At 41.2% G+C, this 27,606-nt stretch overlaps 2 protein-coding genes across 2 annotated transcripts; both read left to right on the top strand.

Moving 5' to 3' along the window:
* Nucleotides 1-777: 777 nt before the first annotated feature.
* LOC145784448 (RNA-binding protein NOB1-like) lies at nt 778-2,302 on the top strand. The gene has a single exon (XM_082596264.1). The coding sequence runs from the start codon at nt 805-807 to the stop codon at nt 1,969-1,971; it is 1,167 nt and encodes a 388-aa protein (XP_082452390.1). The 5' UTR covers nt 778-804; the 3' UTR covers nt 1,972-2,302.
* Nucleotides 2,303-4,531: 2,229 nt separating this feature from the next.
* Nucleotides 4,532-27,605, top strand: LOC145784087 (uncharacterized). Its single transcript, XM_082595839.1, has 9 exons — nt 4,532-5,613; nt 6,899-7,002; nt 7,389-7,811; nt 9,956-11,889; nt 19,938-20,014; nt 20,891-22,870; nt 24,198-24,721; nt 25,200-25,457; nt 26,974-27,605. Exons 1-9 carry the CDS (start codon nt 4,532-4,534, stop codon nt 26,976-26,978), a joined length of 6,387 nt encoding a protein of 2,128 aa, XP_082451965.1. The 3' UTR covers nt 26,979-27,605.
* Nucleotide 27,606: the final 1 nt, after the last annotated feature.

Raw genomic sequence — 27,606 nt, 5'->3', positions numbered from 1 at the left:
AGCCTCCCTTTTAGCTTGTTATTATTGCCTTGTTAATAATGTTGCTTAGAAAACAAATTGATATCAAAATTATAATTGGTAGGTGTATTTCAGCTACTTATGCACCACATGGCCTGGATTTCTGGATCTTGCACAATGTGTATGTGCAATAAACGCAATGTCAAATCTTCCACTTTTGACAAAAGTAACAATATGCTGTTATCATATCTCACAAACCTGACGTGATAGCATAAATCCGAGGTCAGATTCGGATTCAGCACCCCAAAATTACTCTAAACCAGTTTTCAAAGTTCATAGAGCAAAAATCGTGCAGACCAGTGTAATTAGGCTACGGTACCCGATGATTAAAAAAAAAAATTACTAATTAGGGATCGGACTCACCAAATCGGACTCACCGAATCGGACTCACCAAAACGGGCCATTCCGATATATCATACGGTATATATAAAGAAAATGTAATTCAGAGTTCAAAATACAGAATATCGGCCTCCAATTTTTATGTTGGCATAGGCTGTGTTACTTTGATCGCTATGCCTTGAACCAAATACAGGCTAATTCTAGCATCAACCTTCATTTAAACTTTAAAGCAATCAACATTCCGCATATACTCAAATATAGATCAACTTCGTGTATAGGTCGATCCCTACTTTTTACTGAAATTTAATGCCATTTTATTCACTCATGTATAAGTCTGCAGACGTTGAATCAATGTAATAAATGGTTGATTTGCTGTCATGGTATTGTAAGGTTTTCAAATCTTTACTGAATTTCAGATTCCTTGGTAAGTCTGACTAATTTTTTGTCATGAAGGTGCAACACCTTGTGGTTGACTCCGGTGCGCTAATCAAGCTTGCAAACATCAAGGATGTGGGTGAACATGTTTACACTTGCTCAGAGGTTGTGGCTGAAATTAAGGATAAAACAGCAAGAAGGCATCTCTCTGTTCTCCCGTACGAACTCCAACTCAAAGTTCCGAAACCTGATTCTATTCGTAAAATAACAGAAGTGTCTAAGGTATCTGGAGATTACCGGAGCTTGTCTTCCACTGACATTAAAGTGCTCGCTCTCACATATGAACTCGCTTTGCTTCATGGTGCAGCTGACACGATTGATGATGTCACAAATAAAACAGATTTGATCCAATATGGCGGAAACATCAAAAATGATGCAAATCTTCCAGGATTTTTCTTTCCATCTAAAGAAGATAATGAACATCACAAAACCGGAGAAAAAAATACAGTTTCAGGAGTCATTGAAAAAATAAGTGAATTTAGTCTTGAGGATGAGATAATGACTGATGGTAAAGATGCTGCTGAAGATGAGTCAACTGATGATGAAAAACATGAATCAGAAAAAACAGAAAATATTGATCATGGAGATAATGGATGGATCACCCCATCGAGATTGCGAGAGATGAATCTTCTTGATGCCGAGTCCAAAGACGAGAACATCAAGGTGGCTTGCATGACCACCGACTTCGCGATGCAGAATGTCCTTAAGAAGATGAACATCGAAGTAGCTTCGGTTGACGGCATGATCATCAACTCTGTACGCAGTTACGTTCTGCGCTGCCATGCCTGCTTTGAAATCACAAAAGTATTGACGAAGTCATTTTGCCCAAAATGCGGAAACAGAACTTTGAAGCGAGTCCCAGTTGAACTCAATCCTGATGGGACAATGAAGTTGTTCTTTTCAAGGAATCCCAAAGTGCTTAACCCTCGTGGGTTAAAATATACACTCCCGAAGCCCCAGGGGGGTAAACACGCCAACAACCCCATCCTGGTCGAGGACCAGCGTGTTCCCCACAACCGTCCATCGCGGAAGGCTCTGCAGAAGACCGACGTCTGGAGCGACAGCTACGATACGTCATCATCTCCCTTCGCGCTCAATGACACTGAGAGCAGAGCGTTCCGACTCGGAATTCGTCCCGGAAACTGGCGCGGAGGAGGCCGCTCCGGGAGACGCAAGTAGATCTGGAGTACACTGATCACTTGAGCGTGCCTTGTAGTGGTTAGAATACAATGGAGATCTCGACGCTTGTTGGCGCTATAGTCCAAACTAAACCAATCGACTCCTGGCACTGGCTCCGTCATGTTCATAAAATTATGACGTCACTTTATGTGCGAGCTCACTCGGTTGTGCTGCTGTCGTCATTGTTTCGTCACACGCGCCACGCCTCATCAGATGTTGCTGTTGTAATCACGTGGTTTTAAGATGAAATTAAACTCGGTGAAGGTTTCAGTGAATTTTATTGTTTCGTGAATAAAAACTTTCATATCAATAAACATCGCGTTGGGACCGATCTCGTTCAAAGTTGGTTTGTGTTGAAATCTCGCGTCTCGTTTTCTGTAGGTCGACACCTGGCAACGATGAAATACCAGCAGCAATCAACTAAGGTTCACATGTACGGGAAAGCGGCAAACATAAAAGACGAACTTTTGCAAGCAAGTGTAGTGCCATTGAAAAGTTTCAAAGGAAGCTTTCTCACTCCCAGGTCTAGAAATAGGTAGATGTGACATCTGCGTATAAAACATGTCAGAACTTGGTTAATCCGTCGCCTCCAGTAAAGATAAGATCTTCATCCGTCCACTGATGCAGATCATGTTGAGTAAGTTCATTTCTAATTCCCGACCTTCAAAGCGAAAAACAATGCACGTCATAGCAAGGGTCTCGAAAAGTAGAAATTCCAAAACGGGAACAATATGCTCAAAGCCCGATGTGAAGTGTCATATCCATTATCCATCGGTAGGTATCTCGAACTTTGGCGTTCGCAGAGAATGGCAGAAACGTCTTTTCTACTAGAAAGGTCCATAAGTAGGACTTGCCCAGTTCTCCTTTTACCAAATCGTGAAGAACATTTAATCTCTAATGAAATTCGTCGGCTGATACCCGACACAGTTCACTTTTATTTGTAGAACTTCCTGTGCGTTAATGCGGTTGAAGAGCTTGATATTAAACCCAAACTAATAAATCAAAACGAATCTGATCTAAATGTCAGCCACCATTGGCACAAACTTTTAATGAATTGAGAGTTCTTGGTGATTGTCGAAGAAAGCATCGAGACTTAAACCTTGTTATAATTGAATAGCATCGTCATGTGGATTGTGAAACAAAACATTGAAGTTTTGCAAAGGTCTCGATGCTCGCTGGGAATTAATGGAGGCGCGAGTGAGCCTGGCGCGATAATCTGTGACCAGTGGCGTACGCAGGGGGGGCCATGCCCCCCCCCTTAAAAATGTTTTAGTAATTAACGACGTAGATTAAGGCATTTAATATGTTTTGCATTGCTCTGTCAAAGCAATTACTGTAACAATGTTGTTTTATAGACTAAGCCAATACGAAATACATGGCCCAATCCACCTACACCACCCCAGTATGCCAATGTAGCATAGTGTTCTGTAAGCCTATTATAGTGATTAGTGAGAGAGAAATGGATAAAGTCTAAACTAAAACCATAGGGAACGTTCAAATATTACGTAACGCCTTCGAGGGGGAGGGGGGGGGGTTATGCAAAGCGTTACGTTAGCGTCACATTGGGGGGGAGGGGTTCAAGCAAAACGTTACGTAACGCTTTCGAGTACGGAATGGTAGTTTTTTGTGCTGAATTCGTACTGAAAAAGCGTTACATGGGGGAGGGGGGGATTGAAAAATGCGTTACGTTGGCGTTACATGGGGGAGGGGGGGTCAAAAATTCGGAAAAAAAAGCGTTACGTAATATTTGAACGTTCCCATACTGGGATATCATGAAGACGTCTGAGATATCAATGGCCAGTGGCATAGCCAAGGGGATGGGGGTTACAACCCCACTTTGGCACGCGTGTGACGTCACGATATTGAGAATGATGCTTTCAGTTTCTTTATGCTTGGGAATGATGGTTTCAGTCTAAAAAAAACTTGCCTAATTTTAAACAAAACTGCATTAAAAGAGCGAGTTTTGCCAATACCAAACATTCAAACATCTCAGCCAGGAATTAACAACAAGAAAACATAGAGACTTAGCTTTATTTCCGAAAAATGCCAAAGAAAACATGATCTTATCCTTTTGCTATGCCACCTGACAGCACCATTTTACAGGAATATTCATACCCACATTTTTGTTGAAAATGCTCTCAGAATGCACCAAATTCAAGGTAATTTTTCAAAATTTTCTGGGGGAGGCACCTCCAGACCCCCCACCGCTGGGTGTCGTCTTAAGCAAAAACGCCGTCGGGCTTCGCCCGCCGGTCGTCAAAACCCCCCTTTCAAAATTCCTGGCTACGCTACTCTCAATGCCCCCCCCCCTTGAGAATATCCTGCGTACGCCACTGTCTGTGACCACGCGTTTGCCTGTCGAGTAGCAAACGAATTGCCGCGAGCAACGTCTATCGCTCGAAAGCGGATCGATGCAGCGTCTGCTCTTACCTGATCAGGAATTGAACGAAGTTGCCGCCGCTCGCACTCGAGTCGATGTCAAATCGACATTGCAGAAAAGAGTTTCTTTATTTTTGATTGTTGAAGCACCGAACGAAAGAAGCTGCATCGATCCATTGCCATGTTGCGTGATGAACAATCGAAAGTGACGATGATGGACACAGAAAATGATCCCGCGTCGTTACTTGACCTCATTGGGAATCATAATGATGAAAACTCCATGGCACGCAAGGACGTCTCCATTAGATCGCTACAGTCATCTTCCACCCTGGTCAAGGTGACCAATGGTGAGATTGCTCGGGCGATCGCCAGCGACAAGACACTGGAACGCAGAAGCAAATCCCTTCTCGACAGATTGCGAAATTTCACGTCAACGTCTTCTCAGAAGAAAAAGCTGCAGCAGCGAGATTTTTGCGACTTAACTGATGATGAAGATGTTTCTAGCAATGGAAGCCTCTCACCATTCACGTCTGTGTCGTCAGAATCGTCCGACGCGTTCAACTCCTGGATCGACGAGGACGACGAAGAAATAGCGTCAAGTTTTCATCACAATAATGACATTGTGTTCCAGTACCCGGACAATGAGTTCGTTGTGAGTCAGAATCGAAGCCCCTTCGAGCTCTTGCCCTCACGCGCCCGATCGCAAGCGAACGAGAATCTCGACGCTGCAAAAATTTGTTTCGAGAAAAAAGAAACCAATTGTCTCGCAACCGCGCTCGCCGCTTCAACTTCGAAAGCACAGTCGCTGGTTTTGAACAAAGAATTGTTTCCCGAATCTCACGGAATGGAGAAGAAGATGAAACTTCCGAACGAGGCGGAAGCGATGTGGAAAGCGCAAGTATCGGCGTTCAAGTCGATGAAACGACTCCTAGCGACGACGACCGATTTCTCGCGCGCGCTGCCAGATCTGATCAAGCTTCGAGTTTTCAGCGAGGAACAATTACAAAGATACGATCGGTTTCGGAATTCTAGCTCGATGTCGATTCTTCGTGCTGTAGACGAACGGGTCGAGAGCGATAAGAACGCGATGGCGCTGTTCCTCGTCGCATTGCGACTTCACAATTCTGACATTGTTGACAAGATGCACGCCAAAATCCACGCGGCTATGACGTCACTGAAGAATGACGTATCAACAGAAATAACGGAGCAACGTAAAGTGATGGACGTCATTGAAACTCCGCAACGGAGAAACGAGCGAAAAAGGTTAGTTTCCATAGCAACGATTGCTTTTTTGTATTCAAACGTAACTTGTTCAATTCACCAATGTGACGTGCAAAAAAAGAAATTGTAGGTGAGATGACTTCTCATATTGACTTCTAGCTTATGTTTAAGACCTTGCTCTATCCAACGTCGTTGAATAACCGCTTTGCACAATCACATAGAAGCAACTTCTGTTGAATCAGAGCAATGCAGCCACTTTCTTGGGGCAGGATTCGCTTCGGTTGTTTGCAGATATTCCTCCGCGAGGTCATCAGGCTTATGCGTCGGAGTGTGTTGCTACTTGATGACGTCATGGGCCCGGGGCGACGACAAATAATCGCGGTTTCTTTGACAGATCTTGTTAGTTGCGTTGATGTTACGTTGAATTACGTCAGTGAGCGTCACAGCAAGTGCTTGTCTGGTTTGGTGCGACAACGAACCATTTTGAATATTTTAATAAACTTTTGCGTAAATTATTCTGCCGATTGCTAACTAGAACAAGACAATGGTGTTTTTATGGGTTCGCTTTTTGGTGACTACAAGATAACTTGTTTGGAACAAATGACACTCATAACCGCTTTGAACTGCTGATGCAGTCTCATTGCGCCAAATCACTGTTTCAAGTTATTGACCCTGTTTCATTACGTCATTATGTAGTAGCGTAACCGAGGCAAGGACCAAACTGGGGTCGCTTGATTTCAGCAACATTATTGGCCCTGGCTGGAATCGAACCGGGGACCATTAGAAGCAGGCCCAATTGCCTCGCTAGCTACGTAGGCTACCCGGTCACTTGTTAATTGACTTCAAAATGACGTCAGATTGTCAGAAATCTTGTTCTTGACTTCTTTCAAATCTGTGACCTGAGCGTGAAATAGTGAGTGACTATAACGATTATGACGGCAACAGTGAACAAAAATTAAGGCCAATTGTAACCGAAGACCTGCCAATATTTCGTTGAGTTGAATGGTATTTGCGAGTTCATCCAAGCATTGAAGCAATTTCCATTTTGTGATTTTAATAGAAGCAAATGCTTATGACGAGATAGACCTGGATCAGGCGCGTTAGAAACTAAGGTCGAGAGTGCCTGAGTAGGGGGTGGAAGCAGGGTCGGGGGTGCCTGAGTAGGGGGCGGAAGCAAACGAAGATAGGAAGCGATCGGTTTGCTCTTCAAGATTTACGTTTTTATTTAAGTTTTTTTTTTTATTTGATGATAAAGCAAAGAAGACGTGCTTGGTACAACCGACACAGTGGCAAGGTGTACTCTTAAACTTCTAATTGGATTGTTTAGCTATGGCAACCAGCCTTCCCGATACTCACGTCGACCAATCACAGTCAATTACGATCACCTGGTTACTGGGAGCCAATCAACTTACGGAGCTTATTTTTCGAAAAGTAAGTCAAGGTGTTGATGGCGTCACAATAGCTGCGGATGTTTTGAAGAGTCGCTGAGCGTGGCCCCATCCCAATGCTCCTATGAGACATTGGCGTAAACAATAGCCGCGCTGCTTCCAAAGCAGGTTTGGAATTTCGGAACAAACTCAACATATTAAAGGGGTGATTATTTTGATCTTTTGCCATTGAAACTCACAGTAAACGTAAAATTGTAAGAATTAGAACAAAATCGAAAAGAAAAATCTCTTCACTTGAAACCATTGCTAGCTCCTGAATAATGTCTCGCTGTGTGTTGAAGGATACGACTCCAAAGAAACATGAAATACAGTTCAATTGTAGTAAATGACGTCATTGTAGCGTAACGACAGTTGTTCGTGTTAATTCAGCTTCGAGCGTCGACACGACGTCGGATTCTTACCAGGACAACTTGCAGTCACGTGATGTGAAAAGCTGCCGCGAAACGTCACAAAGTGCATATGACGTCATGTCGGGAAAGAAAAGGCGAGACCGAGATAATCAGAATGTGTCAGTGGGATCACTTGGAGAAAAAGATCCACTCTTAAGAAGCAAGTCGTCCTCAAAAAAAGATCTACTTTTAGAAACGGATTTATCGACAAGACAGAGTCTGCTCCTTGGAGAAAAGCTTCCCACCCAAAAACCTCCACCACTTACGGATGTTTCTTCTCTGGCGGAAGTCAAATCCTTGGATGACGCTCCAAGAAAGGATTGTGTCCCTCAGGATGGAAGCAAAAAGATGATTTATTCTGGAGACCTTGGATTCACTTCAGGCAGAGATGCGACAAGCAGAGGTACGATATTAATATTTTGACGTCAACTTTTTATCAATATACATAAATGTAATGATCTAGTTACATTGACAGTTGATTGATCCGTTTGTTCGATCACAACTATTTGTTCATGGTCACCTCTAGCTGCGGCCTGATTTCTCACATTTTCAGATTTTTTAGACCTATATTTTTTTAAATCACATTGTTCGTGTTTCATTGTCTCTTTTGGCGACATAAAAGTCATCGAAAAGATGAGAAAGAGAATAAATTTTAGAAGAAGTGTTGCCAGCTAAAAAGCTCCTGCAACAATGAAGTTTTGTAAAGGAACCCATCAGAGATTCTTCGCTACTTCCCGACGATTGGTTGATTCGCAACTAAATGCAGACATTGCAAGTTTTCTTGCTTACATAAGATTAAACAAACGGTAAAAACGAAAGCGACATATAATTTTTCGAATTATTTTCTTTTTATGAACATTTTCATAAAAAATAAAACTTTAAAAAGTTTTTAAATTTAACGGAGACACAAATCTTGTTGTGAAGCATTGTTACCATGGAAACATATTTCAGTAATCGTCATCGCCAACCGAACGAGAGTTCGCCCTCGATGCAGCCTTTTAAAGGTTAAATATGCCGATTGCCGAAGGGAGCGCCGCTTTGATGCAATTATCTTCTAGAGTGCCACAGAAGACAAACACGATATCTGGTTTCATGTTTCTTTGAAAGCGATCATTAAGATGTTTGAAATCATCCAAGATCTAATCAGAACTTGATTCGCTAACGACGATCCCACAAATCATTGTCTGCTTTTCGCGGCTGACAATCGAATCTCGAATACAAATACCAGCTCGTGTGTTATGTCACTCTAACTTTCGTCGACAGATGACACCTGTTGTTACACTTTGATGCTGACTACGAATGTAATCCCAGATATCGTCTCCATCGTCTTTAGTAGAATTGCATGCATTCGTCAGAACAATGGTTTAATTGTTTGCAACATCGTCCACAGTACCAAATGTCTACTGAGGATGGCGATGCAGTTTAAACGTGCAAATCTCCTATATTTGAATTCTACTGATGTAACTCGGAAGTAGCAATTATGGACTCAACTTTTTATAACCTAACCCTAACCGTTAATTTATTGGCTCATCGTTTGTTGTAGCTGGTACTTGAAGAATTTATTACAAAACGAAGTCCTGTGAAGTCAATAAAATTGACAAAGTTGTTTGTAATAACTTGTCATCACATTGATTCAATCAAGCTGCCACTGGCGAAGTATTAGATCGTATCTGATGCAAGTCAAGTTAATACTGATAGGAATCCACGAAATATTGAGATTTCTCCGAAGCAAATATCACTCTACCATCGTTTTCTATCGCGCGAGAAAAAAATTCGATAAAAATTTCCAAACATCGTTAGCGGCTGATTGGATCTGACAATGCATCGACGGTCGCAATTTAATGAGTCATCAAAAAGCAATTTTTTTAGAAAAATTGAACTATTCTTAGGGCAATCGTTATTTTATCAACTGGATCTCTAAGATAATGCACGTTATAATATTGTTTTTATAAAATTTGTAAAGAAATAACTTGCTAACAAACTTACAGCGTCTACACATCCTCCAGTACTTGCAGCCCAGAAGTGCACGAACTAACCTTGGCGAATAATTCCAAAGCGTGCGATGCGAAATGTTCATTATTATCCATGTGGATTGGATGAGGCTCGTTTCCAAACCGAAAATTGATTCTTGCTTTGAATTTTGTCTGGTAATTAAAAAAGCAAAAAGTGTAATGACAATGGTGAAAATCGAACGCACGTCATCGAAATGACTACCTCCTCAACTCTAAACCACTAGCACACGCTATCGACGGCGAATTTAGTTTTTATCAGAAACGTTTCGAGAAGAACGCTCACAATACCTCATACATGTAACACACCATTTTCTGCTGCCACCTACAGATTACAAATACGCCACCGGGCCTAGCTTACCTTCTCACCTCTTTGATTGTGATTTAATGACGTTATCAGAAATCTTGCAAGAGGCAAAAGAAGTGTTAAAAGGTAATTGACAGGCGCTTTTCAACAAAGATATTAATCGCAAAGACTTGTTTGTGTTAAATCATAATGAAATCGCGAGTGACGATTTGTTATTTATTTGCTTTGCAGATATGGCAACAGCAACGAAGGCCATTGCTGCGCTGGAAGCGAAGAATAGATTTCCACATGTTGACCAGGCTTTACCAGTTTGTTCCACACATTGCCGTCAAGCCATCACATCACCTTGTGGCACTGGATCATACTCTACCTCATCAATGTCACCTTCTGAATCCCAATTGCCAGAATTTATAAGTTTACTTCCTGCAACTACAACAACTCCACTGGAAACAACTCCTCTTAAATTTTCCGTTAGTCCTCTTGAGTCCAATACAAGTCTTCTTGCACCTACCAATATTCTTGTTGAACCTATCACTACCTACAACAAACAACCTATAACTTCTACTAAATCTAAATCAAACCCTGAATCGGCCTCAACTTCTTTTGAACCTATAACTTCTTCTGATTTCACCATAACTCCTCTTGAATCTACAACTCCTTTTGAATCTACAACAACTTCTCTTGAATCTGCTATAAGTACTTTTCAATCTAAAACAACTCTTGAATTTACCACAATTCCTCTTGAATCTACTACAACTCCTCTTGAATTTACCAAAACTCCTCTTAAATTTACTACAACTCCTCTTAAATCTACTACAACTCCTCTTGAATCTACTACAGCTCTTGAATCTACCATAACTTCTCTTGAATCTACCATAACTTCTCTTGAACCTAACAAAACTTCTCTTGAATCTACCACAACTCCTCTTGAATTTACCACAACTCCTCTTGAATCCAATACAATTCCTTTTCTATCTTCAGCTACTTTTTTTGAGTCTACAACACTCCCTTTGAAATTTGTCACATCTCTTCCTCAATCTTCTACACCTCTTCTTGAATCTTTTACACCTTTTTCGGAATCTTCAACACCTCATTCTAAATCTTCTACACCTCTTCCTAAATCGTCTACACCTCTTGATGAGTCTTCTACACCTATTTTTGAGTCTTCTATACCTCTTCCTGAATCTTCTACACCTCTTGATGAATCCTCTATACCTCTTCCTGAATCTTCCATACCTTTTTCTAAGTCTTCTACACCTCTTCCTCAATCTTCTACACCTCTTGACGAATCTTCTACACCTCTTGATGAGTCTTCTGTACCGCGTCCTGAATCTTCTACACCGTTTCATAAATCTTCTACACCTCTTGATGAATCTTCTACACTTCCTGAATCTTCTACACCTCTTTCTAAATCTTCTATACCTCTTCCTGAATCTTCTACACCTCTTAATGAATCTTCTACACTTCCTGAATCTTCTTCACCTCTTTCTAAATCTTCTACACCTCTTCCTGAATCTTCTACACCTCTTGATGAATCTTCTACACCTCTTCCTGAATCTTCTATACCTCTTTCCAAATCTTCCAAACTTTTTCCTGAATCTTCTGTTTCTCCCCTTCAATCTATAACATCTTCTTGTTCTCCATTAGCCATAAGCAATAACTCTTCGCCTGTTTCCTCCATTCGAAGATCATCATCTCTCCGCGTTACATCCACGCGATGCACCAGCACTCCGCCGTATCACTCCACCAGTTCATCGGGACTTAGCGATGTCACGTCACAATCGGAAATGTTTAAACGATGCAGCAGCTTTTCGATCCCAAGTAAGCAAGCATCCGCGCCACGACATCGCAACTTGCTTCTCGAGCTGCTGAAAGAACGATTTACAACAACTCTTGCTAAAGTTAGCAATGTCACCATAAAAGAAGCAGACCAGTATGACGTGGACTCTTGCGTCAACGAACTCGTTGCTCATTGTGTCGTCAGCACTCGATCAGCATGGCTTGTACGAAAGTGTCCGAAATCTTCCGAAAGATTGGATCGATTTCTCGAGCTGTTGGTTGCATTAGGATTCAATGACGTCATAGATATCAAAAACAGCTGTCCAATGACAAGACAGTTTGTTGGTGAAATGATAAGATCCGCCCACTCTAGACACCAATCAAAGGTAAGTTCGCTTTCAGTGTTTATAGTTCAGATGGTAATTACCAGATGAACTTTTCCATGAAACGCAAAAGAACAAATTAATTTTCCAGTTAACAAACCAACGAGGCGTTGCCACCCACCAACGCTCTGGTCTGTTGTCATACTCGTAATGTTTTGAATCAGTTTTCAATCGAACCGTGCTTGAAACATTCTGTAAATTGCTTTCGCTTTTGCCTCATCCAAACTACTGAAACCTTTTACAAAAAACTTACTAAAACTTTCTACTTCATACTAATATCCAGGTTCAAACAAGAAAGTTTTCAACCAGTTGGAATTTACTTGCAAGAATTTCATGTGAATCTATGAATTTCATGTGAATCGTGATGACTCACGCGTATGATACCACTATGAAGGTTTCATTGTGAATCGTGATGACTTACACGTATGATACCACTATGAAGGTTTCATTGTGAATCGTGATGAATCACGCGTATGATACCACTATGAAGGTTTCAATGTGAATCGTGATGAATCACACGTATGATACCACTATGAAGGTTTCCTTGTGAATCGTAATGAATCACGCGTATGATACCACTATGAAGGTTTCATTGTGAATCGTGATGAATCACACGTATGATACCACTATGAAGGTGTCATTGTGAATCGTGATGAATCACGCGTATGATACCACTATGAAGGTTTCATTGTGAACTTGATGCAGCTGAAGTCTGGCGGCTGGTTCTGTATCAGACTTGTTCTCATGTTACTGGGTCGGTGGCAAGGGTTGCCACAGTTTCATATCAGAGCAAACGCCTGTTATCTGCTTCATTATACCACCCAGGCTAATCACATAGGTGTACGAGCCGGGGGTGCAGGGGGTGCAGCCGCACCCCCAATCTGTCGAGAATTAGGGCAAGATTTTATATTTGGGCAAGATTTTATGCCTTTCTACCCTACTTAATCTTCGAAAAGAGAATTTTCGGAAGATACTTTGCTAAAAAAGTTAGAAAAGTGAACGTATAAATTCCTGCTTGCTGGAGATGCAGCTTTTACTTTGTTTAGTACAGTCCTTGACAAAATTTAATAAATTTGATAATGGGAAAGCACATATCAGAATGATGGAGAAAAGGAAAGGGACCCGAAAACCTGCGCTGATGGCGGGGGTCTATTTGTAGCTGTGATGTCCAGTTCCTTCTGGGACTAGAAGAAATCACAGGAATTAGGAAAAGTTCTTTAACATTTGGAATGATGTTGATAAAGCTTTCAAACACACAGTAAACGAGACTCAAGTAGCCTACCGGTATTTCTTTGTATCGTCAATCCAAACCTTCAAAAAGGATGCAAGCATTGTGTGGTGAAAATACAGCTACAAAACAGAAAATGAACAAACTGACATGGAAAGAGCACGTGTTGATGTATAGGCTACTATGATGCGATTGACAGGGTCACTGCAGAATTATCTGAAAGATTTACGAACGAAAGTTCGAAGATACTGCTTTCTCTTGCAGATGTAGTGCTGAGAAATAATGCCAACCAATAAAGCTTGAAGTTGATATCTGAATTCTAGTTCTACACCGTGGAACAGGATTTCCTGGAATCGGAATATCAACTTTTTCACTATCTCACTCGCAACAAAGAAATCAAAACTGTTGTATCTACAATGTACAAAATTTCTGATTTCAAATGGATTAGATACAACTATGCCCCACTTTGCAGAAGCTGCAAAAATTCTAGCAGCAGTTCTTGCAACTTCATGTTCAGCTCAGAGGTCTTTTTCCGGATTACGACGACTGAAGATATATCTGAGATCAACAATGGGCCAAACACGCCAGGATTAAGATCTTCAAGAAGCTTTCCCAGTCCTTGGATAAAGATTCAATCAATCAACCAACAACAAATAAAGTGGATGTCAATCGTATTGTAGATATATTTGGACAACGATGTGGGCCAAACAAATACTTCTTTTAAATTTTTTTTATATAGGCTACCACAAAGTCTACCACTGTATTTAATCTACTGATCAATACTTTTTAGTTTAGTTTTGTAGTTTTAGAGCCAGGTAGTACTGCATTCTACTGGTTCGTTAGTGTAGTGTCAATTACTCCATTCAATTGTCTTTTGATAAATTTGTTGTTTCGTAAATTTGCATAATGGTATCCTTATCATACCAGTGCCTTTGTGTAAGTCTTGTCAGTTGATGCCTTAGGCTTATGCTGTCTTTTTCTTGAAGGCTATATTATTGCTTTTTCTTACATGTGTACTTTGATTTAGGCGCAGTTGGTTATATTTGGGCAAAAATTCTTTTGCACCCCCAAAAAATATGCTTCCCGTACAGCTATGGCTAATCACGATAGAACGTTTGCGCATCATTTTACTGAAATCTTTGCATTTCAACAGAAACATTTTGATTGCGATTCTCACTTCTGGTGATAAAGTTTCACGTTTTGCGATTCCCTTAAAATCACGTTACCAATCGTCAAAAGAAGGAAACTAAAATATTTCGGACACAACACGGAAAAAATTATTAATAGACGGGACAAATAAATGGAAAAGAAACAGAGGCAGACCAAGAATAATTTTGACTCAATAGCCCAGTTAGCTCAGTGGTTACGCGCCCGACTCCAGATCAAGTGGCGCTGGTTCGGCTCTCGGGTATGTGATTGAGCAATGCAATATAAAGACAGCTCTCCATTCAGCGGCAACTAGTGGATGAAATAACTCACAGACGACAATACTTCGACAATTGGAAGCTTCACTCTGTCAATCTCAGTGACCGGCACTGCGTCAGTGATTCAAATTCTCTACAAGTATGCGAAACTACCAGGATTAAGCTCTTCAAGAAGCTTTTCCAGTCCGAGGATAAAAATCAATTCAAGATAAAACTAATTTATAAAAGCGTGCTTGTGAACATTGGTCATTGCCTTCAACCCTCACAGGAATATCGTGGTAATAATAATGTTATGATTTTATTTATTGTCGCTCTACAACAGCTAAGGTCTTTTAGCGACAGGGCTCAATTTTTAATTTATATCAGGTTTACGATGTCCATCACATCATTACCCGACTTGTCCTCACTGCGTTAAGTAAGAAAGAACACAATCGGTGCCGTTTTTAAAGTATTTGCTCTGACTCGATCTGGAATCGATCTCAGATCTACTAGCACCAGAGCCGAAGGCGAAACCACTCGGCTACTGAGCTGGTTTGGATCATGATGGTGATAAAGTTATAAAAGTGAAAATTGCAGTATCTGATTCATTCGAACATTCTTGCGATCTGCTTGTGACTTTATAAACCCCAACGGCGATTCATTGCGTCTGTCAGCGCTAGAAGTGATCGATGAGTTCATTTTGATCTGTTTATGGTGAGGTTGCCTTCTGGTGTCAAATTGTGTGATGTTTTCAATCAGATGCATTCGTGTTTAAACCTTGGTGGTTGTAATCTCTTGTCTAATGTTTCCACAAGTTCTTTGCAAGCGGCAAAGCAAAAGCGGCTCAGGTCTGCGCTGCTCCAGTCTCTGTTTATTGAAAAATTCTATTTATTTGCCAAAACCACAAGGAATTTCCAATTTAATTAAATTACAGACGAAAATGTTTCGTGCTATAAAGAATTTGAAAATAAATTAAATTTAAGATGTCATCAATGACTGGTTGTATTATGGTGTTGTGGTCTGAAAGGACTGACTTGATATTGACAGTTAATGTGGAAAATAATTGTTGTAATTTAAGGAACAGAAATTTACTCTCGTTTTACAGACACATGATACAAACCGTTTCCAACCCACAAGATGCAATCAGGGTAGTAATGATGTTATGGTTTTATTTATTGTCGCTTTACAACTGTTAAGGTGTTTTAGCGCCAGGGCTCCTGTTTAATTGTATATTTACGATGTCATTTTGTCATCACATTATTGCCCGACCCATTCTCACAGCGTTATGCCAGAAAGAACACAATCGGTGCCGTTTTTAAAACCTTCGGTTTGACCCGACCTGGAATCGATCTAAGATCGACCATCTCCAGAGTCGAAGGCGAAACTTCTCGGCTACTGAGCTGGTTGCAATCAGTATGAAACTTGTCTAGCCTTAAAAGCCTAAGTGTACATCTCCGGAAAGAAAGCAAATCTTCATAGTTTTAAAATTTGCTATTTGGCGTCTTGGCGAAATATCATCATAATCAAACAAATCAACTTTAATGGAAAAGTCCCCACTGCAACAAATCCATCCATCGAACACGTTTTACAATGTTCGCTTCCATCGATCGACATTATTGTGATGTAAACACCTCGAACAACAAACTCATTCCAGCGGCAGCCGATGGTCGAGATCATTTCGACCGCTTGGAGTCCTCATCAGCAGTCAGAGCATAAATCAAAATCTCTTTAAAACCTTAAAAATTTGTTTATTAAGACGCGTTGTTTGGTCAGTTTTGATGTACGGATGTGAAACTTGGACCCTAATGGCAAAACCCGAAAAAAAAAACTAAAAGCTGCAGAGGTGTGGCTTTACCGAAGAATTCTTTAAAGTTCATGGCCAGCTTTTCAGACCAATGAAGCAGTTCTCTAGCGGATGGGCCACGAGCGACAGGTATTGAGATCTATACAAATGTGGCAGCTGAAGTTCTTGGGCCACATTACAAGGAAAGGTAAACTCGAAGGCTGAGTGGTAAAATACCCAGAAAACGGTCTAGGAGCTCTGAGTACGAGATCGATCCAACTGGAACATCATTGTTTGTCGAGGGCTGAATCAGTTATGAAACAGAGAGAGAGAGACAGAGTGGAACCACTGGAAAACTTCTGCGAGGCCTATAGAACTAACATTTTGTTAAGCTAATGTTTGCATATTCGTCTGCTTGCACGAAATATGACATCATTAACCAGCTCTTTTTATCATTGTGCCTCCAAGCAGGAATCAATAACTGGTTTGTGACGTCAACAATCGGATAATCAGCTGATGTCAACAACGCTCTGCTTACGTGTTCATTTGCTATTGGTGAAAAAGAGAATATCTTGAATGTCTAATAATCTGTTGGTACAAGCAACGACAAACAGTTTAAATGATGCATTTCAATAACAAATTAACCAAAAGTTAAAAATGTCTCCGAAATAGCGTCCAACGCGATCCTTCTCATGACACTTCGTGTTAATTTGTTCTTGATTTGATTTCAACCGTCGGGAAATTCCATCTCTTGTTGATTTTGCGAGCGAACCAATTATCTCCCTCTGTCCGGGTGAACAGTTGTTTTGTGTTTCATTTAATTTATCGATATTGAATTGGAGTATACACAAACACAATCCGATTATGACACCACAAACATAAACACACTCCAGGTAAAAACATATTCCAAACACAGCTTTGTTCATATTCCGTCTCTCTGCCAATAACAAAGTTTAATGTTGACGTAGAATCTACAAGAAAAAAACTAACTGAATAACCGACGAAATTTATTTTTTTCTTGAATCGATATTTTTCAACAATCCGATTAGGTTTTCGTCGTCTCTCGAAAAACTATCGGGCGACCTGAAACGACCTTTTTGTTGTGGCGATGAAACTTTGTTTACAGAAATCGTTATTTTTTGTTCTGGCTTCACAAAGTCGTGTTGGTGCCGTGACCTTGTCAGCAAACTTGTCATCATTTCAGGCGCGTTTTAACTGCGCATGCGCAGTTAATCTTGTTTCTTGGCAACTTTGCTCCAAACAAATGTGCGCCTTCATCTTCTGTCTTATGGCGTGAGGTCACCGCCAATACATTGTTCAAAGCCCTTCGCTTTTGTACGGCTAGCACAGTGTTTCTCAAACTTTTTTAGTCCATCGCCCCCTTTTCGTTATTGAAATAAAATTTCGCCCCCAAATTCTATCAAGTAAAATAAACATTGATAATAGAATGACAGACAAATTTAGTTTTGGGAATTTAATCAACGAAATTGACAGTAACATGATAATTTCAATGGGATGGATGAGCTTGGCGACTTTTACAAAGTTTTGAAATGTTTGGCGACATCTTCGGAAGATAGAGTTGAAGATCATCCGGTTTATGAACTAGCAAGCGATTTCTTTGCTTTGAAAGCATCAATGTCACAGCCGAAAACCCTTTTTTAACCATATATGAAGCAGGAAACGACAAAATCCACATTCTAGCTTCTTTCCAGAGAAGCTCATATTTGCCAGCAACCTGGCACCAAAACAAATCGTATCGATCATTTCTGAATTTCACTCTTGACTCATCATCTCTTTGCATATCAATGAACTACACTTGAAGTTTCACTTCTATGTATGTCTGTGGGTTCGGTAGAAAATGGTTGTACCACCCAGTTTGGAACATGGAGGTTCACGAGATCTGCAAAGCGAAGTTTCATGTCTTTATGTGAGCAATATTTTTGCCGTTGTTCTTCTGTAATAACATTCTGGCTCAAATTGGGAAACTGAGTTAGGACATCTTGACCCAAGTTTTGTTTGAATAAAGATAGCTTTGAAATGAATGAGGTAATCACGCTTTTGCACTTGGTGAGAGTTATCATTTCTCCCTGAAGCTTTTTGTTTACTTTGTTTATGGCATTGAAAATGTCCACCAAATATGCGATGTCATTCTATTAAGGGTATCACATCTTCAGCTAATGTCGCGTCAGTGCTTGACAGGAATTCGATAACTAAAACAAAAAGGGCATAAAAGCAGCTCAAACAAGCACCTTTTGAAAGCCACCTTACCGCGGTATGCAATAAAAGACGTTCAAATTGTTCTTCATTTTGGCAACAAAGTGAACGAAATAGTCTGTAGTTCCCTTGTATCTTGTTGACGCATTTTATCACAATATTCAGTGATTCATGCAGTTAAGCACTGAGATTACGGGCAACCAAATGCTGACGGTGAATAACACACTGTATTGCAGTAAGTCCAGGAATTGCCCTTTTCAATTCATCAGTGCAATGAACCCTCGATGCTTTCCAACCATTGCCGAAGCACCATCAGTTGCGCATTGTAAAATATTCTTCAGTGGAATCCCCTTCTCTTCGTAGAAGTTTTTTACTGCATTAAAGATGCTTGATGCCCGAATATTTGTAGGAAGACTGAGCGCAAAAATCATTTCTTCTTGTTCTCATATTATGAACAAAACGCACATATCCGAGCAGCAGCGATACATTGTCGGTCAAGTTGGATTCATCTATTTGCAGTGAATGGTTTGCGCGTTGGACTGTTGTTAGTGCGTTGGACTGTTATTGGTGGTTTGATAAATTTGCCCCCCTGGCGCTCGAAATCGCCCCCAGGGGGGCGATCTCGCCCACTTTGAGAAACGCTGGGCTAGCAACAATGAAACTGAGAACTGTTTCTGGAGATTCATTGATTGAAACGAAAACTGAAATGTACTTGGAAAACCATTTCCGACCTGGTCGAAGCATGTGAAGTGACGTACTACATTTGATTGGCGTTGGTGGCTTGAGCTTTCCATCGACGAGTTTTGATGCTTGAAGCTTAGAAATGAATGAAATTTCAAAGTTTTAAGTCGCCACTTTCAATCGCGCGCGACAAGCGCCAAATGGTAACGAAAAGTGCAACATGGCGTAAATGGGTTTTGTGGTCGTGCTAACTGCAGGCATAGATACATACCCGATTACCCGTACTGCATAAACTACTATTCAGGCACGTTTAAAACCTTGCAAGGTTTTTTCACCTCTTCCCGTTCATTAACCTGATGGTGTTTCGACCATTGTAGCTGGTAGTATCTTTTCCATCCCGGACGCGTCTTGAAAACCCATGAGATCCTCTGCATCTTCGATATTTTGACTTAATTTGTTCATCCCGCATTATTAAACCTCAGCTTAGAATACTCTCCCAACTAAAACCACTTTAACAACCATCATTAGTCATATCATAATTGAAATAATTTGTAGTATAAGTGTACTGCAGTAACATGCATAACATGTATAACTGTACCGCGCCAGTGCAAGGTAAATACTTTGCACTGGCGCGGCAAGCGATGAATGAATTTACATTGCTCTCATGTTTATATTGTGCTATGACGTCATCGAACAATGACGTACAATCAACGTTGTCAGTTGCTTGTTCTTCATGTTGCAGGTTGATAGGGACGATTCTAAGATGATGTTGGCGGCACGCGAAAGGTCTGAGGGGGCAACGTCAAAAAGTAATTTCAGGTAAGATTAATTCGACGTCATGCGCGGTTACCTTAGTGATGTAATGATGACGCTTGTGTTCTTCTTTGTCGTGTGAGCTTATTTGTCATAATGACAAAGCAGCATCGTTCAATGTACCTCATCTGGTAGTGACCCTCTGAGTGAATTTACTTTCTACAAACTGTTTATCAGGCCTCTAGCATTTGGTTGTCTCCCGCTCCCCACCTCCCCCCCCCGTTCCTGTCGCACCTCTTGCTTTGTATTTGTTGCTCCGTGATTTACCGCCCATAAGTTGCCACTTTTCCAGACAACTTTCCCACCCTCCTGTCAACTTTTAAACAAAAGCGATTGCATCGCGAAACAAACAGAAAGTTTAAGAACTCAATAATTCTCGTGAGCTGCGAGCACGCATCGGGGGCGGCGTTTGTTTGAAAGGAGACAGCTTGGGGGCACTGACCTTTGAACTTTCACGTCATAATAATTTTAGTACAAAATTTCTATTAAAATTATCACGAAAAATGCAAAAGATAAATAACTAAAAAAAAAATCCCGAATACCAAACGACGTCTTGTTGGTTTACGAGAAGCAAGTGATAAAAGAATCAACAACAGAGCAAATAGTTGACAGGTGACAACTTTCAAACTTGAAAAGGCAATTTAAAGATTAGAAGCCAGCAATGCGGCAATCGTCATAACTTGTTGGTTTAGATTCCGTGGCATTGTCGCCTCATAATTACCCGCTGGTTGGCTCGACAGCGATTTGTGAAACTAGTTAGTGTCAGATCACAATCTGACCTCGCGGCGAAACGCGCGACCACTCTACAAGCTTGAGTTTCAAGGAATCACAAACTTTTTGTTCCAATCTTCCCCTTTTAATTATTGCAACAATATTTTATAGAAATTCAAACAATTTGGAAAGCAACGTCGTATCAACGTCATTGCAACATGACGTAAAGCATCAATCGACTCACGCATCTGACGACAAGGTGTGTGACGTCACAATCACTCCGCTGATTGTGTCGAGATGTGAAAGATCGAACAAAAAAACCGCGATGGGTTCTTTTGGGGCGTTTCTAGAACTCGGGCCAGATAACTGCAAGTATTTGCAAAAAGAAAATCTTGTTCCGGAAAGCGGAGAAGAAAGCGGAGAAAAGGCGGAACGATTGTTGTTCGACCTTGATATTCAAGAAACGAAAAATCGAGTCAAAGAGAAAGAAAGAAAAGAAAACGATATTTTTTTGGAGGAAACGAGAGAAACAGACAAGTTGTTGTCCAAGACGGACGCCAGCGAAACGCTATTCAAGCAGCGAGCAGAGAAACGGCGCGTCGTTGACAATCAAGCGAAATTGTGCAGCGCGATCCCATTGTCTGACAGTTTGAAGCGACAGAAAGCAAGCACAGGCAGTAAGTTGTCGTCGCGTAAATATTCGCGGTTGCATCTTTATATTAGAAAACCAGCTGCAAAGGCAAAAGTTCATCAGCGACCAGGCTCGAACGCCCGTGGTGTCCCATCTTATGTCAGTCAAGCTCAATTTCCATTTTCAATAAAAAATAAATCCGATAACCGGAATCTCCAATCGGTTAACCGGAATCATCAGCAAGAAAGTTGTAAAAACGTAGAAAAAATATCAGCAAGCAAGTCTCAAAGTTTTTTGGCAAAGGGAAAATTTGATGAAATTTCTGAGCGAAAAACTTCGAGCGATCGACGAGGAAAGTCAGCTCGGAAGTTAACAATAGCGATGCCGCCCGTCCACTCCAATCATCAAAGTAAAACGATCGGTGCAGGGTTTGATAAAGAGATTGTGAAAGGCGATTCTCTCTCTACGGACGTGTTCGTGAATGAGCAAACAATTAAGAATTCAAACGATCTAAACAACAATAGAAGCTGCAAAAAGCTTGGCCAGACTTTGATAAATCAAGGAAGCACTTCGCCGCCTTCGAGCGCGAAAAAGAAGCCGCCACATCGGGTCTCGTTTAGCGAACTACCCCCGGTTGAGATCACTTTATCCGGGCAAGACTCAGTTGTACTCCCGATGTCTAACGACGAACCTGAGCAAGCAGTTGATGTCGCCCGTATCCAAGCCAAGCCAAAGCCATTGGTAAGAACATCTCCAGGGGAACACAAGATAGCTCCATCTTCTCCTGCACCAGCGACTGATTCACTGGAAGCCTCATTGTTTGAGATGAATGACACTAAAGTTCATAATGACGAGACAAAGCAACAAGACTCAGCACAAAGTCCGTCCCCGGCAAACACAATCGATCAAATCAACGAGCTATTAATGGACATTTTGGAAGAGATTGAAGCTGAGAATATTTCACTGAACAAATGTTTGAACGATCTGGTCCGTGAAGGATTCCTGACCATGGACCTGGTCCGCAGTGTCAGCCCCAGTTTTGAGGAGCGTACCCACCCGTGCTCTGACAACGATGAGCTTTTGGAGAAGCGATTGGAAGAATCCGAACGCGAGCGTTGCACTGAGAAGTTGCTTGATGTATTAGCAAATCTTGGTTTGGAAACCCTGCAGAAATGCCGAAATACGATACTGGGTCGTCTTTGTCAACTTTCAACCTACAAAGATTATGAGAACGGACAAAAAGCTGCTGCCGCTGCGTGTGCCTCTCCCACTTCTCATAACCAGTTATGTAAAGTGCGTCATGATAACGTTGCAAGAAGCGATGACGTCACCCATAATGTTGTTCTCACGAAAAATTTTTCGAGCGAGGAATCCGAGTATTCCACAACTGAATCTGAGGAAGACATTCACTTGTTGCGTCATCAACAGCAGCGTCATCCTCATGACGTCATTGAGACAATCAAGGAATTGAAACCATCAGTGGCCACCAAACCCAAGCATCACAAGACGATTGCTATGAAGTAAGTGTTCATAGATTAGATTCCGTGATCAGTTTATTCATTCTCCAAATTGTTGCTTTGTAATTTATTTTACCACCAACGTGATGATGATGATGATGATGATGATGATGATAATGATGACTCTCCGACGTGTTTGATGATGATGAATGAACGTCGTGATGTGTAGCAGTTGAGTACGTGGTTGTGATGGATTTGAGTAAAACTAAGATTAATTTCTACAAATATGATGAACAGAGTTGTGTTAGATCAGTGGTTCTTAACCTTTTTTCTATCAAGCCCCCCTTCAATAATGGTCATGAGCCTCGTGCCCCCCTAGATTTTAATTAAGTATCATACCAAAAAAATTGCATTTTTGTCTGTTTATTGTACACATCAGTAAGATACTTGACACTGCTTCTTAGCAACTAGATTTTTGATGCGAGGTTTAACTCCAAAGAATGAACAACGTAAGTCTCCTTCAACTCTCAACCTGTTTCTGTACTTGGTCTTGATAGCAACGAGAGCAGAAAATGCAGCTTCACAAAGATACGTGGATCCAAACATTGTTAGAATTCGAAGAGCCCGAGTTGCGATAAAAGGGTAAACAGGAAGGTAATTGGCCCAGAACGTCTCAAGTTCCAGTTCTTTGAAGTCTTCTTTAGCTGTGAAGTTGAACTTCATCTCAAGAAACTCCTCTTGTCCTTCTTCGAAAATATCAACTACTTTGCATTGAAACGGGTTTCTGATGAACTTCCAGGCTTCACGCTTCTCATCCAGATCTGGAAAGTATTTGATGAACTCCGCTTTCAATTCATTAAGGTAGATTTCTATTTGTTTCTTCAACTCAGACTCAAAGTTACCATCTTTGAGAGCAGAATCCAAGTTACTGAAGCTCGCTGGATTTCCTTGTTCAATTCGACTCTTTCAGAGGTCAAGTTTAGCTATAAAAGTTCAAATGATGTCATGATGCTTAATGATGTTGATGTTTTTCCCTTGAAGCTAAAGGTTGAGAGTATTCAATGCTTCGCAGATAAATACAATAAAATACAAAATATGACAAACAGCATAGGTCCTAGGACATTAAAGTAATTAAAAAAAATTGAAATTGTTGTAGAGCTCGCGCCCCCCCTGAGAGAGGCTTCACGCCCCCCTGGGGGGGGAGTGCCCTCCCGGTTAAGAACCACTGTATTAGATGAAGATGCAGCTGAATATTGTTACTTCTTCACTTGGCGCGTCATCATAAGGTTTTGAATTGAGAATGACTGCAAGTTAAACATAATCGTTCTTCTGCATTCCTGAAGTAGCAGCTAGGTCCTTGCATCTTGTTGACATCAGCCTTCCTTTTCAGGAGAAGTCGTGTGAACATCCGTTCTCTCCTCACGATCCTCATCGATGAAGAGGTGTTGGAGCCGAAGCAGGTTTGGCGGATCCTAGGAGCGGGAAGTGAAACTTCTCAGAAATTGGAACTGAAAAGGAATCTTCATCTGCATCGTGACCGCTTGGAGGAGCTGTACAGAGTTCCGGGATTAGAAGCGCTCCAAACCGTCATGGAAACTTCAACCAATGAGGAAATTTCAGCCAATCAGCGTTCACGATTTCCTGAAGGTCACACCCAGAATGATGACGTCAGATTAAACTTGAATCTCAACAAATCTTCTTCCGTCCAAACCTCGGAACTTCATGGGGGGAATAATTGTCCGCTCACAAACGCAGCTCGGCTGATAAAGGAGCACACGTCATCACTGCGTCAGCAAGAACAAAGACTGTTTTCATTATCAGCCATGACGTCATCCGGGTCGGACATCAGCCCACTGAAGAGTTCACCACCATCGTCCCTGGCAACCATCGGCAGCAATGACGTCACAGTAGAAGGTAGGAGCACTTTCATAAATCTCCAGTTGTCATCTGTTCAATGATCATCGTCTCATGTTTGCGGTTCATGGTTATGATTGGAAGTGAGAAGGTGTTTGGAATGTGCCTTCCTGAGTCCTGTCGTGTCATTTCTCTGTTTACAAAGCCAGGTTCCTTCAACTTGGGAGCCCAAAACTTAAATGTCAATAAGGCTAAAAGTCAAACAAGCTTGTGGTGATTAAAACATTGAACGACAGTGAACAACCTCAGCAATTTGCGTTATAATCGCAGAGTGTTTATTCGTCGTAGCCGCGCTTATGACGTCCCTTAAGTCGCGGTAATAACAATCATCGGCGGCACGACAACAATACGTTGAATACAGAACCCGGAGCGAAAATCATTTACTTTCTTAGCCAGTCATCATTGGTTGGAGTTGGAGTTATGTGAAACGGGACGACATCTTGCAATCAAAGGATCTTCAAAATCTATTTTTTTCCAGAAATGTCTGTGGAAGATTGGTGTTGCCACAACAACCTCGCTTCCCAGTCTGCTGCAGCTTTGAGGAGGATTGGCCTCACTCGCCCCACCCAATTAAACAGCCTATCAGAGGAGGACATTGAGGACCTCACTGGCTTGTCATGGCTACACAAGGCCAGACTTTGGGTGGCGATAGAGAACATGCGTCTAAACGAGTTCTACAGAAGATCACGCTCGGAATTAAACGACATCAAAAAACTTCTCGACACTAAACAACAAGGTTAGCTATGACGTCATTACATGTTGTTTGCAGGAATACAAACTCTGCTCCATGGAAGGAAATCAGGAAGTATCGCAGAGGCCCCACCTCCAGGACAGATTAGGAGTAACCGCCAAGTCACCTCTTTGCTTACATTTTGCAAGGTTTGATATTGCGGCCGATAGGGAAGTCGGTTAAGCCGCTGCCTTTGTGAGAGAAAAACGGCAAGACCAAGTGAAGCTGGTTCGACTCTCGGGGTGTAGGGTTGACAAACTCATTTCAACCTTCTACTCAGCGGCACTTAGTGGATGGAACAATTCACTGACAACACTTCAATAAAAATCGGAAACTTTACTCTGTCAATCTCGGTAACCGGCCTTTGTCAGTGGTTCAAAGCCTCTACAAGTATATGAAACCGCCTCAAAGCTCACAAAGAAGCTTTCTCCGTCCGAAGATAAAGATTCAGTTTTCACTGAGCAGAAGCTGATGTCCGTGTGACTAATTTTTAACATTATTATTTTTCTGTTTCATAATTTATTTTTACAAAATGTAATTCAATATTTTGATACTGAGAGGAAAGTTTTCCGAAAGCTTCGATTGTTCTTCATAAACGTTTCCAGGGTTACCAACCGATATGTTGGAACTCCTTCATATTGTTCTTTTTGGATTTTCTCCTAAATTTAAAACAATTTCTTTGCAAAGTGTCGGTTATAACTCAAGTGACGCATTGCATCTCCATCGTGTAAAATCTCGTTGCTCTGATATTGTTACATAACAAACATCTTCTTGTTGTGCAACAAACACATGCCACAATCTTCGGTATCTTTTTTTCATCTCTAAATTTCAAGTTGGAATATTAAATTTGCCTTCGATTTCAATCACCGACATGTGCTAGCATCAACAGTTCCAATCAAACGATAAGAATCGATGTTAAATAATATTCAAATTGTGTGGACAGGTAATCCCTTCACTTCCGTATACAGAACATCTGCATGATGGCCATGTCGCTAATGAGAAGGGGTAGAAAGAATGTTGGTGGATTAATTTCAATCGAACATCACCAGGGTTGCGGAGTCGGGCAAAACATTTACGATCCTGACTCCTCGGTTTATAACTGACCGACTCTGGCTCCAGTGTTGCCAAATTTTTGAGGGTTTAAAGTTTTTTTTAATTTTTTGTCCGTTTTTGTTTGTTTTAATTTAATTTTACATAAGTTGTGATCGAAATTGAAACCGCGACTTTCATAAAAACAAAGAAGAACAAACGCTTCTATTTTCTGGTAAAGTTGTAAAGCTCAAAACGGAGAACAAGAAACAATACTTTGAAAACAGATTGCAAACAAAAATTTTTTATTGTTCATCGTTTTGTATCAAGCCAGAGTCGGAGTCGGCATTTTTAACCCTGACTCCGGACATCGAAATCCATCCGACTTCACAGCCTTGATCACAATTGTGGCTCTCGACATTATTTCTTTGTAATGAACCTTATTCTTAACCGCAAAGTGACATCATAATTAAACCTAATATTTTCGTTGCAGATTGAACTTTATTGGTGTCCCGGATGTCGATTCCTTCAAAAAATCTTCGGATCCCTCTTCATCCGTCATAATATGCGGCTGTTCTGATTGTGCCCTCCAGCTTTGCAATTCATTGGCTGTATATATCTAACGTCAGAATCAAGTCATGTTATGATTGAACAATGTAGCATTGTCAGTTCACGAATGCTGCCAAGGTGTCGACGTGTAATGATTTGCCAATGAATTAACTTGAAAGCAAACACTTCTTGCGAAACAGTGAAGCAATGTTCACCATAGTTCGCAATGGAAGAGTCACCTCCAGGCCAGCTGGTTGTCATACCGGCACGTTTCGACCTTGATGCTTAATTAGTCGTGGGCGTCAGCGACTGTGACGTCACAGTCACCATGGACCTCGTCCAGTCTGCACCTCTCGACTGTAGATTTTATCTTGCGGCAAGTTCAGAAATTGAGTCCCAAATGGGATCACACTTCCCACTCTTAATTTTGTAACCTTCTGTCTTTCCCCACCTGCCTCAACTTTATCATCTTCACCCTGCCCCCTCATTGACCCCCATTGACCCTTTCAACTTGGTAAACAACAGTTTCTTGAAACTGTTTATATTCGTAGTGATGTTTTTTGCTTTAACAAAGTCA

Source organism: Aplidium turbinatum, chromosome 15, assembly GCF_918807975.1.
Source record: "Aplidium turbinatum chromosome 15, kaAplTurb1.1, whole genome shotgun sequence".
NCBI classification, from domain to species: Eukaryota; Metazoa; Chordata; class Ascidiacea; order Aplousobranchia; family Polyclinidae; genus Aplidium; species Aplidium turbinatum.
The sequence above is the reverse complement of the archived record's forward strand: the minus strand, read 5'-3'. Positions and strand labels throughout refer to the sequence as shown.